This window comes from Kogia breviceps, chromosome 10, assembly GCF_026419965.1.
Source record: "Kogia breviceps isolate mKogBre1 chromosome 10, mKogBre1 haplotype 1, whole genome shotgun sequence".
NCBI lineage: Eukaryota > Metazoa > Chordata > Mammalia > Artiodactyla > Physeteridae > Kogia > Kogia breviceps.
This window is the reverse complement of record NC_081319.1, coordinates 20840001-20857127: the sequence shown is the minus strand read 5'-3', so window position 1 is coordinate 20857127 and position 17127 is coordinate 20840001. Positions and strand designations below refer to the sequence as shown.

General features: G+C 39.2%; 1 protein-coding gene and 1 non-coding gene across 40 annotated transcripts in view; one reads left to right on the top strand and one right to left on the bottom strand.

Moving 5' to 3' along the window:
* MITF (melanocyte inducing transcription factor) overlaps window positions 1–17127 on the top strand; it is a 226937-nt gene that overhangs the window by 83079 nt on the left and 126731 nt on the right. For 3 of the 39 annotated variants that reach the window (XM_067043650.1, XM_067043648.1, XM_067043641.1), the window contains exon 2: window positions 10369–10476. The exons of 31 other annotated variants lie outside the window; for them this stretch is intronic. In XM_067043650.1, the coding sequence (XP_066899751.1) occupies window positions 10430–10476 (47 nt within the window). In that variant the 5' untranslated portion in view covers window positions 10369–10429. Of the gene's footprint in view, window positions 1–741; window positions 800–2630; window positions 2851–10368; window positions 10477–17127 lie in introns of those variants that run through there. 5 more of the 39 variants (XM_067043670.1, XM_067043653.1, XM_067043667.1 and 2 more) reach the window with 3 other exon arrangements.
* Window positions 16330–16436, bottom strand: LOC131764731 (U6 spliceosomal RNA). Its single transcript, XR_009337932.1, has one exon. It is a non-coding gene; the product is annotated as a U6 spliceosomal RNA (small nuclear RNA).

Genomic DNA, 17127 nt, shown 5'->3' with positions numbered 1-17127 from the left:
GAAGAGCCCTGCTCTTGTGCAATAGAGAAAAGCGTAAACATAGAATATGTGTGCAATTATAGGCCATGTATACACACATTCAATATGAGTGCTTGGCATCTATTCCTGTGTGTGTGTGTTTTTCTGGAAAAAAGTTAAATGGGGTTTTCCATAACTTTTTTTTTTTCTCTTAAAGCGTTTGTTGTAGGATATTTTCCAACCCTACATTTTTCCAGTAACTTAGGCTCAAAGCTTATAGCGGTGAGGTACTTTCTTGTTGAAGGTGAGTCAAAAACAGGAACCCTTTAATTCTGTCACATGTGGCGGATGTTATAAAATAGTAGTAGCACGGAGTTCATTTTTTTCCCCCTTTAGTCGTCAGACTTTTAGCGGCTTGCCGCCTTCACCATTGCGGAAGCCAGGAATTCAGAAGCGTAGGTCGGATATTCGCCGTAGAAAATGCATTCAGGAGCGTTCACATTAAACGGGTTATAAATAGTATCTGTCCTGACAATGCTGGACTTTTCTCAACTTCTGGAGACATTGAAGTCTTTGTTTTGTGGGTCGCTGCCCTCTCCCCCCACCCCCTAAGCTTGAGTCATAAAGCCTGAAAAACTAATGAGGTTGCTGAAACTTAAAATCTATTGAGTAGCATGTATGGGAAGCAAGGAGAGATGGCAGAAACCGTACGCTTGGACTCAAGGTGGCTTCTCTCTTGCAGTCCTGAATTTGCTTACCTTGTGTTTTATTGTTTCAGGCCCTTGAATTTATTGTTTTCCTTCAATAGGATCAAGTTAGACTGAAAAAATTAAAAGAAAACGTAAGTAGATAGCAGCAAAGCTAATATTAGCTCCTGAATACTCTGTTTAGAATAGGAAAGAAAAAAACAATCTATGCATGAAAGCAGAAGTACAAGCCAGATTAAGTTGATTGCGTGCGTGTGTGTGTGTGTATGTATGTATGTATTAGCCATAGAACGAGAATGGTTTTTACAATTAATAGATGTTTTCAAACACTTAAGGTAAAACCAAAAAAACATGCAGCAGAGACCATACGGGGCCCACCAAGCCTAAAATTTTTACTGGCCAGTGGTTTAGAATGTGCTTGTTGTGTAACACTTGATACTCAATATATAATCAAATAAAATTTCCTTTCATAGATTTTGTTAGTTCACCCAACAAATATTTCTTGAGTATTTGTTCTGTTCCTAGACTGTCCTAGATACTGGGGAAATAAAGTTTAAAAAAAGAGAGACATTTTCTGCCTTCAAAGAGCTTAGCTTCCTATGGAAAAAAAAAAGACCAACCTTAACCAAATCGAATGGAAATAAGAAACTGGAAGGTTAAGTCCCAGGAAGACAAAGCAGCTGAGTGTGAGATAGAGAGCAACAGAGGGGGTTCTGTGCGTCTCACCCTCTATTCTTCCTTCCTTGGACTGTGCTGCGAAACGGTGACTAAGTTATTTCCCAGATTTCCAATTCACCCTCTCACCCGCCCACACACAAACACAGAACAGTGTTTGCTTTTCCCTGTGATTTCCTTATTTTTCTATTTTACTTCTTTTCCAAAGTCTCTTTTGGCCCCAACTGAAATTCATTCATTATTCAACTCAGGCTTATTGAGTCCTAAATTAGGTTGGTGTTCACAAGGAATATTTCTTTTCTTTCTTTTTTTTTAAAAAAATAACATTTTATTTTATTTATTTTTAAAACATCTGTATTGGTATATAATTGCTTTACAATGGTGTGTTCGTTTCTGCTGTATAACAAAGTGAATCAGCTATATGTACACATACATCCCCATATCCCCTCCCTCTTGCGTCTCCCGCCCACCCTCCCTATCCCACCCCTCTGGTCACAGAGCACCGAGCTAATCTCCCTGTGCTATGCGGCTGCTTCCCACTAGCTAGCTATTTTACATTTGGTAATGTATATATGTCAGTGCCGCTGGGACGAAGTGAGAGAGTGGTATTTTTATTTTTTTATTTATTTTTGGCCACACAGCATGGCTTCCGGGATCTTAGTTCCCCAACCAGAGATCAAACCTGTGCCCCCTGCAGTGGAAGCGCAGAGTTCTAACCACTGACTGCCAGGGAAGTCCCAAGGAATGTTTATTTTCATTCTACTTTTTCAGTCAGTTTTTCCGTGTCCTTCTACTTAAGGTTAGTTGCTTATATGCACCATATAGTTGGATTTTTGAACCTTAGTCTTTTATGCTTTTTTTCCTCTTTTCTGGAAATATGGATGATGATTATTTTATTTCTTTTAGCATCAAGGTCTTTCCCAAGATCTGATGTTCTCTAAAAAGCCTGCATTTTGTGATCTGTACCAAAGTGACTTATTGACCAGTGTTCGCTTGTTTATTTTGGATCTTTCCTGTTGTTGGAATCCTTTATGACACTACCTGATCATTAATCCTGCTCTCCTAGCATATGAGTAGTTGAATATAATTTATTTTCTGGTTCCAAAGATGCCCCCCAGCCTGCATTTTGGTTAGGAGAATGACCAGAGCTTGGACAAAAGACCACGAATGACACACACACAGGCCTGAAATTATCCTATTACAGAACAGTTACCACATTCGTGTCCATGGCTAAGCAAAGGTCAAAATATGAGCAACATTATTTATGGCTCAGTGAGTGATTTTATATTCAAAGTCTGTCATCACTTGTCAGAAGACTGGTATTATCAAAGCTGTGCCATGCTAAGGACCATCGAAAAAGTGATTTGGGACAAACTCAGCATCCAGTAAAAAGACAGTTTAGATCTATCCCAGGAAACAAGAACCCTGCACCTGATTTGGAAGTAGTTCTGTTATTCCTGCTGTTGTCAGACTTGTCTGCCTCTTGAAAAGTGAATTTTCCTCTCTCTAAGTAAGTTTTGTCAGTGTTTGTTTCCTGCAGTGCCTGTGGCACTGAGTGGGTGGGTGTTTCTCCAGTGCCTGGTTCCTGTAGTGCATGGTGGCCAGAGCTGCAGGTAGCAGCCACCGGCTTCCTCTGACGTTCTTACTTGAGGACATTTGGAGCAGAGTGCCTCTGGTGGACCACCTCTCTGTGAATAGCCTGCCCTGGCATCCTAGAGGATGGAGTCCAGTAAGTTCCACAGGTGCAGCACTGCAGTGAGTTTCCTACCGTGCAGAGAGCTCAAAGGACCTGGATCTCAGCCCTGGGGAGGAAGACTCTGAGCCCTAAGGGTGGTGACTGCCCCTTATATCTGCCATTCCTATATTCTTTAGAGTTTTGTTTACTTCTTATAAGCTAATTCCCTGTTACAGTTAATTAAACTTTAATTAAACTTTTTAAAATTAATGAAACTTTCTCCATTCAAATTACTGTGTGGTTTCTCTCTCCTGATTGGACCCTGACTAATACAGGGTCCCATCGGCAGCATTAGGTTTCTGTTCTTGCATTGCAAGAAGGTAAGAGAGTCTAATGGATTTGTACAAAGGAGCATGAAATCAGAATGTATTGCAACGTAAGCTATTGTATATTTCTCTGCGTATTTCTGATTGAATGACCAGATCTTAGGGAAAACTGGAAATATGCAATTATCTGTGGTAAAGGGGGAGGTTGGTGGTGCTGATGACCCTAGAGTAAAAAATCCACAAAAGATTTTGTCTGACAACTTGACCATTCTGCTTTGTGTGGGACCTTCAGGGTATGTGAACAAGGCTGCTGTGAGACCCAGTGGTGAGTGATAGAATTCGGTTTCTGGGGATTGTCTGCAGAGCTGTAATATCTTACATTGATAATCAAAGGTTGATTAAATGTACGTGTCAAGTTTGTTTCCTTCTACCCTTGTATCATGTGATAGAGTTGCAAGCAGTTGCTCTTTTGTTCCCCTTTTCTCTGTGAATGCTGCAGCAGTGTGATACGAACAAGTGTAGGGCTCAGAAAAAAAGACTAGAATGAGGTGCCTTGAGGATTATTGGGTCTGATTCCTTCCATTTTTGGATGAGGACACTGACCACAGGTGAGGTTAAATCCCGTCCTTTCAAGAGTATGCACTTAGAGAACAGAAGAACACACCCAGACAGATCGTTTTGACTCCTACTCAGTTGTTTTCCCCCAACTCCAGTCTCTTTAAAAATCTCTAATGATTTTTATTTTTTATAATTATTTTTTAATTTAAGTATAGTTAATTTAAAACGTTGTGTGAGTTTCAAGTGTACAGCAAAGTGATTCAGTTATACGTATACATATATATATATATTCTTTTTCAGATTCTTTTCCATTACAGGTTAATAATATATTGAGTAGAGTTCCCTGTGCTATGCAGTAGGTCCTTGTTGTTTATCTGTTTTATATATAGTAGTGTGTATATGTTAATCCCAAACTCCTAATTTACCCTCTCCTCTCCCCAGGCTATCCCCTTTGGTTACCATAAATTTGTTTTCTATGTCTGTGAGTCTATTTCTTTTTTGTAAATAAGTTCATTTGTATCATTTTTTAAGACTCTACATATAAGTGATATCATGTGATCTTTGTCTTTGTCTGACTTACTTCACTTAATATGGTAATCTCTAGCTTCATCCATTTTGCTACAAATGGCATTATTCCATTCTTCTAATGATTTATTTTCTTATGTTTGTACTTAAGATTTGTAAAGCTTGGGAAGATATAGTATGTGCTTTATTAAAAAATATTTGAGTCTAAACACATTAAAAGGATAAAGTAGAAAATGCCTTAAGTAGGTACATCTTCTTTTGATTAAAAAATATTTTATTGAAGTGTAATCTGTGTAGAGAAAAGTGTGCTTATTGTTGTGTATAGCATGATGAGTGTTTTATAAATTGGACTCCTATTATCCAGCTCTCAGATCAATTAATCAAATGACATCTGCACCCCCGATGCTCCCTTCCTGTGTCCTTTAGTCATTACCGCTGCGAACGGTAGCCACCATCCTGACTCCTAACAGCATAGATTAATTTTGCCTTTTTGGGGCTTTATAGAAATGGATTCAGTCATACAGTCACACATAGGTACTTACCTGTGCCTGGCACTTATTCATCACGATTATGTTTGAGGAATTCATCTGTGTTGCTGTGGGTAGTTGTAGCTGATTCACTTTCATGATTATATGGTATTTCATTGCATAAATTTTTTGAGATTTATTTGTCCATTCTCCTGTTGATGGTTATTTAGGGAGTTTTCTAGTTTGGGGCAGTTAGAAATAGTGCAGCTCTGAACACTTGTCATCATTATTATTATTTTTTAATGTTTGGACATTGGAAGACAGTGACATGTGAGGTTAAGGGCACAAGCTTGGACTTAGACAAACACATTAATCTAGTGTGTTTGACTTTAATCTCAGTCAAGTTATTTACATCCTTGAGCCTGTCTCCTTATTTGTAGTGGGCGTACTAATTCCAGTCTTGCAGGGTTTTGGAAAAAGTTGCATGTAATGATGGATGCTCTGCACAGTGCTTGATACATAGTAAGTTCTCAAAGAATGGAAGTTGCTATTATTTTTCAAGTTAAGCTTTTCTCAACTGTAACAAAGCATCAGCATAATCCACTGTCTGCATTCTGTTGTTGTGCACAGCGTTTTTATGTTTTTCAGAGCTTGCACTTGCTGTGTTTGAGTCTTCTTTATCTTCTCGCTTCCTCCAATACTGCACTTATTACCTGCCTATTATAATCCAGGTATGGGATGCAGGTGTTGAAGAAGAGTTTTTTTTTTTTTTACCAGACTTCATTCTTGAGTTAACTTCTCAGTTTTTCCTCTATAGGTACACCATTATAATACCATTTGCTTATAGTTTTTTCTTATTTTGCCTTAATCAGCTCACTGTTTTACTTTGCTTTGCCCAAAGATGCAAAATCCTTGCAATAAGAGGTTTGTATACCTGAGCCTCAGTGACCTGTAAGAAATGAGGAATCAACAGTTTCCTTCTATAATTCAACATTGTTTACTTCTTCTGCCAGATGGTGTGATAGAAGCTCTGTGGGGCTTGAAGGCAACAGTCTTGAATTCTACCTCTAGAAAATTCATGTTATAAGTACCATCAGGAATACCCCTGCCTTTATTTACACTTGGCCCAAAGTTAGGATTACTTGCCTGGGTGCCAGCTAAGAAGTGAATTAGTGAGTACTGACTCTGTGTTCAGCCTCAAGCAGGCTTTCCTGTGGAATATGCACATTTAGTTGGACTGTGAGGACAATCATTAACTCATTCCGACCTAAGGAAGCTTTGTGAATGGCTAGAAATTTCAAGATTATGTTTATATAGTTTCAGAGGTTGTGTTTTTGGGATAAAGGATAATTTAAAGAAAAAAGAAAAGGACAATCTGTTTACTTCTTAGAAGAGTCATATGTTGGTTTTGTTTATAAATTATATTTAATCCAATTTTATTTAGGTTATATATTATATAGGATAATTTTCAAGTAGGTAATGTTAACAAACTTAGAATAGGTAAAGGAAAATACTTGTGGCCCGAGCGTATATCATTTTGGTAGCACTTTAAAAACCTCTTTATACTAGTTTGCACAATAAATATATTTCTGAAAAGCTGCAGATATATGGATATAGGAGATAAATATATAAAGACTACATTTTATAAATGGATTAATATAAAATCACCATCATATTTAGATACTTAAAATATATCTCATTATAATTATTCTACTAAATGTAGGATCTGTTATAAAATGAACAATCTGTTCCTAATTTCTATGTTTAAATCTTGGGATAATTTGAAGTGAGGTATAGTCAATATTTTAACATATTCTTGGAGTTTGATATTAATGAGCATCACGGAGTTGACAATTTTATTCCTAGATAGTTGAAATAAGTATCTGACAGAAATGTAATAGAAACAGAACGTTATTTTCCTCATTATCAGCTGGAAAGCAAAAGCATTAGCATCTGAAGTGAATGCTGGAATCTCCAATATACGTGTGTGTGTGTGTGTGTGTGTGTGCGCGTGTGATCTGAGTCATGCTACTCCAAGTATGATTCATGGACTAGACTGTTTCGTGAACTATATGTCGGTCAGCAGTGAGCTATGAACAGATATTGAGTGTTCAGAAACCTTTATAGCAGTTGGGCAGAGTGATTTTTAGGTCTCTTGAATCTAATACAAATTTGGGCTTGCATATTTGTGTGTCTGTTTTGTTTTTCATTTCACTTGTCTTAGAATTCATTTTTATTATGTTTACAAAAGTATTGATCTGTGTTGGATTTGAAATTAAAAAAAAAAAAAAAACAACAGACAAACTGATGCAAACCACAAATTACAAACGATTTGAGAAGCATTGAAACTTGCATGACTGAGGCAGAAAGCTGGTATAATTTCTAATCTTCCTTAGGCATGTTTTATGACATAGAATACTGTGCTCATGTTGCATCGAGCTTTTCTAATCCCTAGTTAACCGTATCCTTGAACCTTTCCAACATAACTCTTCGGTCTATTCCATTGTGACTTTTTTTTTTTTTTTTTTTTTTTGGCGGTATGCGGGCCTCTCACCGTCGCGGCCTCTCCCGTTGCGGAGCACAGGCTCCGGACGCGCAGACTCAGTGGCCATGGCTCACGGGCCCAGCCGCTCTGCGGCACGTGGGATCCTCCCAGACCGGGGCACGAACCCGCGTCCCCTGCATCCACAGGCTCACGCTCAACCACTGCGCCACCAGGGAAGCCCCTCGATTGTGATATTTTGATCCACTGATTTCCTAGAGTGATTTACGAAGAAGTAATTCTTTGGATGTATTCATTAATTCAACCATTATTTATTTAATGAGCATGTAACTGGGGGCCAGATAGTGTTCTAAGCACTGGGAATTCAGCAGTAACAAAACGAAACAAAACAAAAAACAATCTCTGTTCTCTTCTAGCTTGTATGAAGAGAATTAAAATACATAAATATATGTGTATGTACATACGCACGTACACACACACACACATGAACTGCAAGGCGGTAGATTGGGTCCACATGCATCCAGTTCCCCTTGGGCTATGACTGCATGCATTCCTCTACTCTTTGGCTGTTAAGGTCACTAGTGATGTAGTTTTGTGTCTGAACCCTGTGACTAGCAAAGAGTCCTCAGGTGACGCATGTAGTTGGCTTCCCTCAGGGCTGTTGGTGTTTGAGCATGACCTCCCTGAGTTGGTGAGGACATTGGAACAAGCAAAGATTCAGAGACTGGAGGAATCTTGGTATCCACTGTCCTGAACTTTTGTCTCCCTTTGGGATGTCATTAAATACAAAGTTAGATCCAGGGTGTTTCTTTGGTTCAGCTGGAGAGACTATGATCTCCTCTAGGATGTTGCTGAGATCCTGGGAGTCTAGCAGGGAGATGTCAACCCTCTGAAATTAGGACAGCATTTTGGGTGTGTGCACTTTTTGGGGTGAAGGCTCCTAGCTTTCATCAGCTTCTACGAGTAATTCATGACCCTCAAAGCTGAAGAATCATGGGTATCCAGTGAGCAAAGAGCCTTTTGCAGTTTGGCTTCTGTTGTTTAATCTGGTTGTATCTCCTGTTTTCTCCCTTGGGCTTCCCTGTGGCAGCTAGACCTGCCTCCTCGCTCTTGCTCCGGCATGCCAGGCATGGCCCCATCTGGGATGCTCGACCTCCAACGATCCACGGAGCTCGTCTCCTCACCTCCTTTAAACCTTTGCTCCATTGTCACCCTCTGGGCTTACCCTGACTACTGTGTTTAAAATAGCATTCCCTTCCTGCCCCTATCTTGGTCCTTGGTGCTTTATTTTTACCCTAGCACTTGCAGCCTTTAACACCTTAGACGACCTAGTTATTTACTAAGTTTATTGTCCATATTCTCTTTCTCACCCTAATGTTCCATAGAAGTAGAGATTTTTGTCTCTTTGTTCACTGCTGTATCCCCAGCACTTCAAACAGTGTCTGACACATAGTAGGTGTTCAATAGATATTTGATGAATAAATAAATGAATAAATGAATGAATATGGGCTCTGATTCTCCCTTTCAAAGTGTACAACATGGAGCTTAAATTCTGCCAGTTTAGCTGAGATTCCTCGCGTTGTTCTGTGTGTATTTCATCCCATCGGTTGTGGTTTCATGAATGTCAGTTCTTAGGTTGCCATAAACTGACTTCCAATATTTTCAATATTTTATTTTTCTTTCCATGTTTCAAGTATTCCCGTGAGGCATTTTAATCTTTTTCTTATTGATTTTTCCCGTTTATTGAATCTTACTTTATCCTAGACCCTCAAAGTGATCATGGATAAAACCTAAGGCAAGTTAGCTGGCCTCTGCATCCCTCAGTTTCCTCATCTGTAAAATGGGAATAATAATAACATCTAATCTTGCAAGATTGCTGTGAGGGTGAAATAAGATGACGCTTGTAAAGCATATAGCACAGTGCCTGGCATAAATATTGGTTGCATTAGTGCTGATGACAATATAAGCATCTTATGGCTCAGCATAGTGTCTGCACGTGGCAGTCACAGAGTAAATGGCAGTAGTTACAATTATTATGATTTTTCCCTCCCATTCCCACCGCTAATGATATGGTCCCAGACAATCATCAGAGAGTAGGGCATTAACAGAAAATTCTAGAGAAGGTTAAAGGTTGTCCTCCCTTCCCTTCCCTTCCTTTTTCTCTTTTTCTCCCTCTTTGCTTTCTCTACACTGTTACTCTTCCCTTTCCATGCAACGGAAGACCTTTCAGGTTTGAAATTTATTCTTCACTATGCAAATCTGATCTTGGTTGTCACCGTCATAACAGTACTCAGTTGTGTTTTTTTTGGTGACATTCCATTTGAATGGATAGCAGTAGGTCCTTGAGATGTATTTCCACATATGTATTTCACAACAATCAGGATTTCTGGCAGTGGTTTAATTTTTTTGGAGGGCATTTCAAGGAGCTGCCTTGTAAATCTCTGAAGGCCTGGGTTATTTGCTTTCCGTCTTTTCCTCCTCAGTGCCAAGTGAGTCAAACTCTCTAGATTTGAATCTTACAAGTAATCAATCAGCAAATGTTTATTAAGTTTATATATGAAAGACTTTTGGAGCAGCCAAATGGCAGGGTGAAAGGTGAGCTTTAGGAAGATCAGTCTGGGGGCTGTGTGTGTAATTGGTATTGGAGGTGTTGCAAATCCAGCAGAGAAGGGAGGAAGGGGCTGTGTTGTGGGAAATGGCGAGAACCAGAAGTGCAGCAGTGCCAGTGGGAATGGAAGCTGAGCTGGTGCTCGGATGTATGTATGTCTCGCTTTCCTAGGTACCACCAACAGTCTCCCAAAGCAGCTGCCTCAGTTTACGTTTCCACCAGCAGAGTCTGAGAGTTCTGGGTGGTCCCCATTCTTGCCAACACTTGGTTACTATTTTTTGTATAACAAATCATATTAAAACATAGTGATTGAAAATAATAGCTATCATTTCATTATCTATTGATATCATGGTTTCTGTGGGTCAGGCATTCCAGAGGGCTGTGCTGGGAAGTTCTCGCTCAGGATCTCTCATGAAGTTGTAGACAGATGGTGGCTGCCAGACTTTCTGAAGGAGGAAGCCGTTGGTTTTCCAGGTATACTATTTCCCTTCTTATTATCTTTCTCCATCCCAAGGCACAGGGCCAGACTACGGTGAGCCAAGAGATGAAGTCCCGGCCCTACCAAGGAATGAAGTGAACATTTATTGAGCATATACTATGGGCTAGGTCTTGTGCAAGCTGCTCTACTCTTATGAGGTTTTTATTTCCTTCAGCATGCTCTTTCCCTCAGAGTTAGCTTCCTAGACAAGCCTTTCCTTAAGAACTCTGTATTTAAGTAATATTCTTCTTTATTTCCATCTTAATCGCTCAGTTTATCACCTTCATAGCTCTTTTTTCTATTTACACTGTGTATGTAGTTGTTTGCCTATTTATTACCTGTCCACCTACCTTCCTCCACTCCCTAGCTCTAGACTGAGGGTTCATGACAACAAGGACTCTGCCTCTTTCATGCAGTGAAATATAGGACACCCAGTGAAATTTGAATTTCAGATCAGAACAAGTAATATTTTAATATAAGTGTGTCCCAAATGTGGGACATTTATAAAGCATAAGTATATCTCAAGTACTTAAAAACTATATCCGTAAAAATCTATGTCTCAAATGTGGGACATACTATACTGAAATATTTCTGATTTATTTGAAACTCAGATTTAATCTGATGTCTGGTAGTTTTATATGCTCTATCCAGGCCACCCAAATACCTGGTATTTAGCATATTGTGTGGCATATAATAGAAGCTCAATGAATGTTTGAATCAATGAATGAGTAAATGAAAGACTTCATATATTTTTCGGGAACACTTTTGCAAGGTGGAGATTATTATTTTAAAACAGGTATAACTTTCTACCTTGTTTGAGAATAGGATTTGGAAAAGGGAACCTTCCTACACTGTTGGTGGGAATGTAAATTGGTATAACCATTATGGAGAACAGTAGGAGGTTCCTTAAAAAACTAAAAATGGAACTACCCTATGACCCAGCAATCCCACTCCTAGGCATATACCCAGAGAAAACCATCATTCAAAAAGATACATGTACCCCGGTGTTCATTGTAGCACTATTTACAATAGTCAGGTCATGGAAGCAACCTGAAGGTGTGATACATGTATACGATGGAGTATTACTCAGCCATAAAAAAGAACAAAATAATACCATTTGCAGCAATGTGGATGGACCTAGAGATTGTCATACTGAATGAAATGAAGTAAGTCAGACACAGAAAGACAAATATCACATCATATTGCTTATATGTGGAGTCTAAGAAATAAAGGGTACAAATGAACTTATTTACAAAACAGAAATAGAGGCACGAAGGTAGAAAACAAACTTATGGTTACCATGAGATGTGGGGAGGGATAAATTGGGAGGTTGGGACTGAAATATCCGCACTACTATACATAAACTTGATAACTAATAAGAACCTGCTGTAGAGCACAGGGAACTCCACTCAGGGAACAGAATCTAAAAAAAAAAAGTGGATATATGTATATGTATAACTGATTCACTTTGCTCTATGCCTGAAACTCACACAACATTGTAAATCAACTATACTCCAATTTTAAAAAAAAGGAAAGAAAATAGAATTTATGTTTGCTTTAATTTTTTAGTGTGCCCACAGAGTATTGAGTCTGTACTCCCAGGAGGTACTCAACACATGAGTGAATAAAAGCTCGATTCTCTGTGTGGTGGGATTTTACAGGTGACTTTAATTTTATTCATATGTATTTTAAAAATTTCTTATCGTGAACCTTTTTAATAAAAAAAAGTTTTCAAAACTTGGTAAGTAACTGGGAGAAAAATGATAGGGCTAAAATCCCTTATCCACAATTCCAAAATTCAAAAGTTTCTAAATGTTAAATGACTTAAAAAAAAAAAAATCTCACTTGGCAGAATTACCTGCCCTGAAATGACACGAGGCTATTTATAGTCTTTATTATCCCACTTAATATTTCTTCCAGAAAACATGAATTTTCAATTAATATGGTTGATTATGAGCTGTTGCCCTGATCTCACTAGGGATATTACACTCTGTATATACTTCATTATTGTTACAAAATCTAGAAAATTCTGATGTCTGAGACTCCTTGGTCCCCAAGAGTTTTTCTGAAGAATGTTTGTGTGTGTGTGTGTATACATATGTGCTTGCTGTGTACATAGAAATTTCGGGAATGATACATTGAAAATTGTCAACAGTGAATATCTCTAAGAGAAGGGATTGGATGGGGAGACAGTGAGAGATGAATTTATGTTTGAGTATTTCTTATTTTTCTTATTCTTCATATTTCTAATTATTATAATAAAATGATTGCCTTTTTCAATGAAAGAAAGAGTAGAATTGGCTGGAGGGTTTATTTAGGAAAATAGTGGTGTTATTAATGTTAAAAGACAGTTTATCAAGCAGGCTATGCCTTTACATATTAGTTCAACATTTCTGACTGCTGACAAGGACCCAGAAAAAGTTATACACACACCAGGCAGCCTATTGCCTTTTGAATAATGTGGGCATGGTCTAGTGGCAGGAAATTTGCATCAGCAAAAACACTCATTTCTCTTAAAAAAATAAAATCAAGGCACCCAAAAATGTGATGAGTAAATGAAACTACTGTTATTAGTGATGGGTTTGGCATGTTTTATGAAGTCTGAACGATTACTCATCCTCTGTACGTTTGCAGAAGTGCTTTAACAAAAGCCAGATGCATACGTACTAGCAGGGCTTAGTAGGTGGATGAGAGGATTAAACCCACTGAGTTTTTGGAGCCCTGGTTTGTAGCTGTTTTTGGCTTGTCGACAGGCTACGTTCCTGAGTCAGCCTATAGGATGGCTTCCAAGGGTAAGTCTGATTTTGCTTTTCTGGGTTTAAAATATAAGTGGTCAAGGAGATGTGACTAGTTGCCTTTTGCATTGGATTCTTTTCATTAATAGTGCATGCATTTCTTCTGTGAGAAAGACGTTTATCTTATTCCAGCATATTCTGGTGTGCCTGCTGCTGATTTTTATGGCTTTACCTCACTTCCCCCTAATTTTTAAAGTGAAATGTCTGAGTGCTAAAGGGATTTGCAAGGGGAACTGCAAAGGTCATATGTAAGTTCTACGGCTGGTGTGTGGAGAGCAGTGTGACTGAGCCAGAGGCCTCTGTGACCCTTTCTTTTAAAGAGGATGTTTCTAATAAATTAGTGTAGCGCACTGTACGCGCTTGTTTATGACCTTAAAAATGGTTTAGTTCTTGCTGAGTGGCTATTGCTGATGCTTTATGACATGTTATAATGGTTTCAAGTTGCACATTTTTTTTGGATTAAAACAATGTCATGCATCAGTCAATGTGAAGTTCGTTTTTCTTTTAAAGGGACTCAGGAGAATATTCAACATTAGAATAAGTCCCTGGATTCTGACTTCAGAGAATGTTGGTTCTCGAGGTCAGAAAAAGTGAGGATTCGCCAAGCTCTTACAGATGAGCTTTGTAGTAATTGCTGATGAAATTATAAAACACTGCTTTTCCCACTGGATACTAAATGCCCCTTTTCATTAGCTACAGTATGGGGAGCAAAATCATGTGATTTTTTTTTTTTTTTTTTTTTTTAATGTTTAACCATAACAACTTCTAAAAGGCAGTTTTCATTTTGTGGCTGCTTTTTTTTCTTCCGGTGTCTAGCACAGTTGAGGACTTTATATTTTTTGTATCTTTTTAGGACACTCTGGTGAATGATGGGGTCTGAGAGTAGCTTTCTAAATGGAGGAGGGTGCCAAGGGGCCTGGGCTGGAGGGGTAGGAGGAGCATAATTGCATCTGTGCCAGGCGTGCTTGTGGATATATTGCTTTTCTTCCTTCCTCTGCAGCTGAAGGAGTCACTGTGATGTGAGGACAGGGCAAGTCAGTGGCCAGTAGCTTTTCCGAGTGGCAGTGACATATCTGTGGGCTCAGAAGGGAACTTGCCTCAAGATTTCCGTTCATTCATGTTCAGTACCCATGAGGGAGAAAAACTGATCTGCTCTAAATGTAGTCCTTCCTCAAGAAAGACTAATAGATAAAAAGGAGTAAGGGAATTGCCGTTGATTTTTTAAAAAGAGAAAATACATACATCAGGGCTTTGAAAAATCAAAACACTTTATGTTCCTTTTGTTTGTTTTTTTTGCGGTACGCGGGCCTCTCACCGTTGTGGCCTCTCCCGTTGCGGAGCACAGGCTCCGGACGCGCAGGCTCAGCAGCTGTGGCTCACGGGCCCAGCCGCTCCGCGGCATGTGGGATCTTCCCGGACCGGGACACGAACCCGTGTCCCCCGTTTTGGCAGGTGGATTCTCAACCACTGCGCCACCAGGAAAGCCCAACACTTACATTCTTAGTGGAAGTCTGAAGCCCTGTGCCAAAGGCTGCATGAAGTTGGAGGTTAACGTGGCTCATGTGTTTCTTAGAGCATCAATAGTTCTTGATTATTTGGGGTAGGGGTGCAAAAGTCTCAATAATTCAACTGGTCGGTAATTTAGGAACTGTTTCTTGCTGAGAAAAGCAAGCGTATATTAGAGAGTAGAATGTGAGATGAAATATGAGGCTGCCAGGAGACCTCTCCCTTGCTGACGGTGAATTCAGACCATGCTCCTAGGCCTTGCTTCCAGGGCTCCTTGCAAGGAAGTGGCTCGTCTGCTGAGATGTGCTTTGGTGGAAAAGTTATGGGGTTCACTTTCACCCCTTCTCAAACGCAGCCTTTCCAGGACGGCTTCTATGGGTACCCAAGGTGAATTGCTGTGAGGTTTGAGAAAAGTTATTGCCCAGGGTGCGCTGGAACACTTAATCTACCATGTCACACACACATACAGGTACTTTGCAAGGGACAGGAATCTTGACTGAAGGCTTAGCTTCCACCTGGAAATTGTTATCATAAATAAGACAGTGTTTTTTTTTTTTTGTTTGTTTTTTTTTTTTTTCTTTTTTTGCGGTACGCGGGCCTCTCACTGCTGCGGCCTCTCCCGTTGCGGAGCACAGGCTCCGGACGCGCAGGCCCAGCGGCCACGGCCCACGGGCCCAGCCGCTCCGCGGCACGCGGGATCCTCCCGGACCGGGGCACGAACCCGCGACTCCTGCATCAGCAGGCGGACTCCCAACCACTGCGCCACCAGGGAAGCCCAGACAGTGGTTTTTTTCAATGAGAGAGGGAGAAGCATAAAATGTGGTGGAGGCTGGCAGCTGAATGGCATATGAAGACGTAACCCTGTGACCTTTGCCGGTGTTCCCTCCGTCCCCTGGTTTGGAACCTGAATGGTGACTTAGCTAAGTAGCTTATTTAAAATTGTTTTAAAATTTATTTTATTTTAAAAAAATGTTAAAGAGAAGAGTAAAATCATTTATCAGTGATTTTGGAGCACACTATTATGTGTCTAGATTATCTCACCTCTTTTGATTTTGTCCTTACTGCCCTCATTTCTTAGTGTTTCTCAGCATCTCATCAACCGGCAAGAGAAGATACAACCCCAAACAGCTTTCTACACCTAGTTGCCTGTTAGCCAGTTTAACTTAAATATATAGAATGACATATGTATTTCACATTTTGTAGAAAAGAAAATTCAAGAATATATATATTTGAGCCCAGTCTTTGATACACACACAGACACACAGACAGACAGACACACACACATAAACACACACCTGTATATATTTATGTGTATCTATATCTTCCACATAATTTACTCAACTCTTAAATCCACAGTCACACACAAGCAAAATAAAATCTTAAAATAACCTTGCTGGAGCAAATAAAGAGGGAAAATTGGTAGGCAGACTTCATGATACTTTTTTTTTTTTTTTTTAACATCTTTATTGGAGTATAATTGCTTTACAATGGTGTGTTAGTTTCTGCTTTATAACAAAGTGAATCAGCTATACATATACATATGTCCCCCAAAATATGGAACGCTACATGAATTTGTGTGTCATCCTTGTGCAGGGACCATGCTAATCTTCTCTGTATCGTTCCAATTTTAGTACATGTGCTGTCGAAGCAAGCACCGTGACACTTTAATGTGTATATTTACTACTTAGAAATATTCAAATACAGCTTTGTTTTGTGTCGTTAGTTTTGGTGGTACAGTATTTGGAAAGGTGACAGATAAAAGGGCAGAGCGCAATTCTTCAAGCTGTAATTTGCAGGCGGCTGATAATACAAGTCCATTTTCTTTTCCAAATGTGCTATTTATGTAATTTATATTTTTAACCACTCTTAGAACTAGAATGAAAATAGTAATTAATCTTAAGGGCAAGAAATGTTGCAACTATGCCAAATTTGGAAACTTTAAGAAATTCTCTAGGTGGTTAAGCCCAGTCTATTGAATATCCTGATTTGCATGTCACAGAGCGTGCTGTTCAACAGATAGTGCGTGCTCAGTTAATGTTAAATGACTGGGTCAATTTGACAACAGTTTTGTTTTGTTTTTTTTTTTTTAAAGAAATGTAAGCATATTTGATTTAGAAGTGGCAGGCCAATTTAAAGCCAAGATAACATAAATAGACCAGGCAAAATAGTGCATATGGCAGGGATAGTGGTGTTATATGTACAAAGAGAAAAAACCGAAAGGAAGAACATCAAAATGCTTGCGTGCGTATTAAGATGATGAATGATTTTTATTTTTTTATGTATATTTTTGTTTTCCTTTACTTGTGCAAAGTGAGCACATGCATCCTTTGAAGTGTAGTCCTTTCA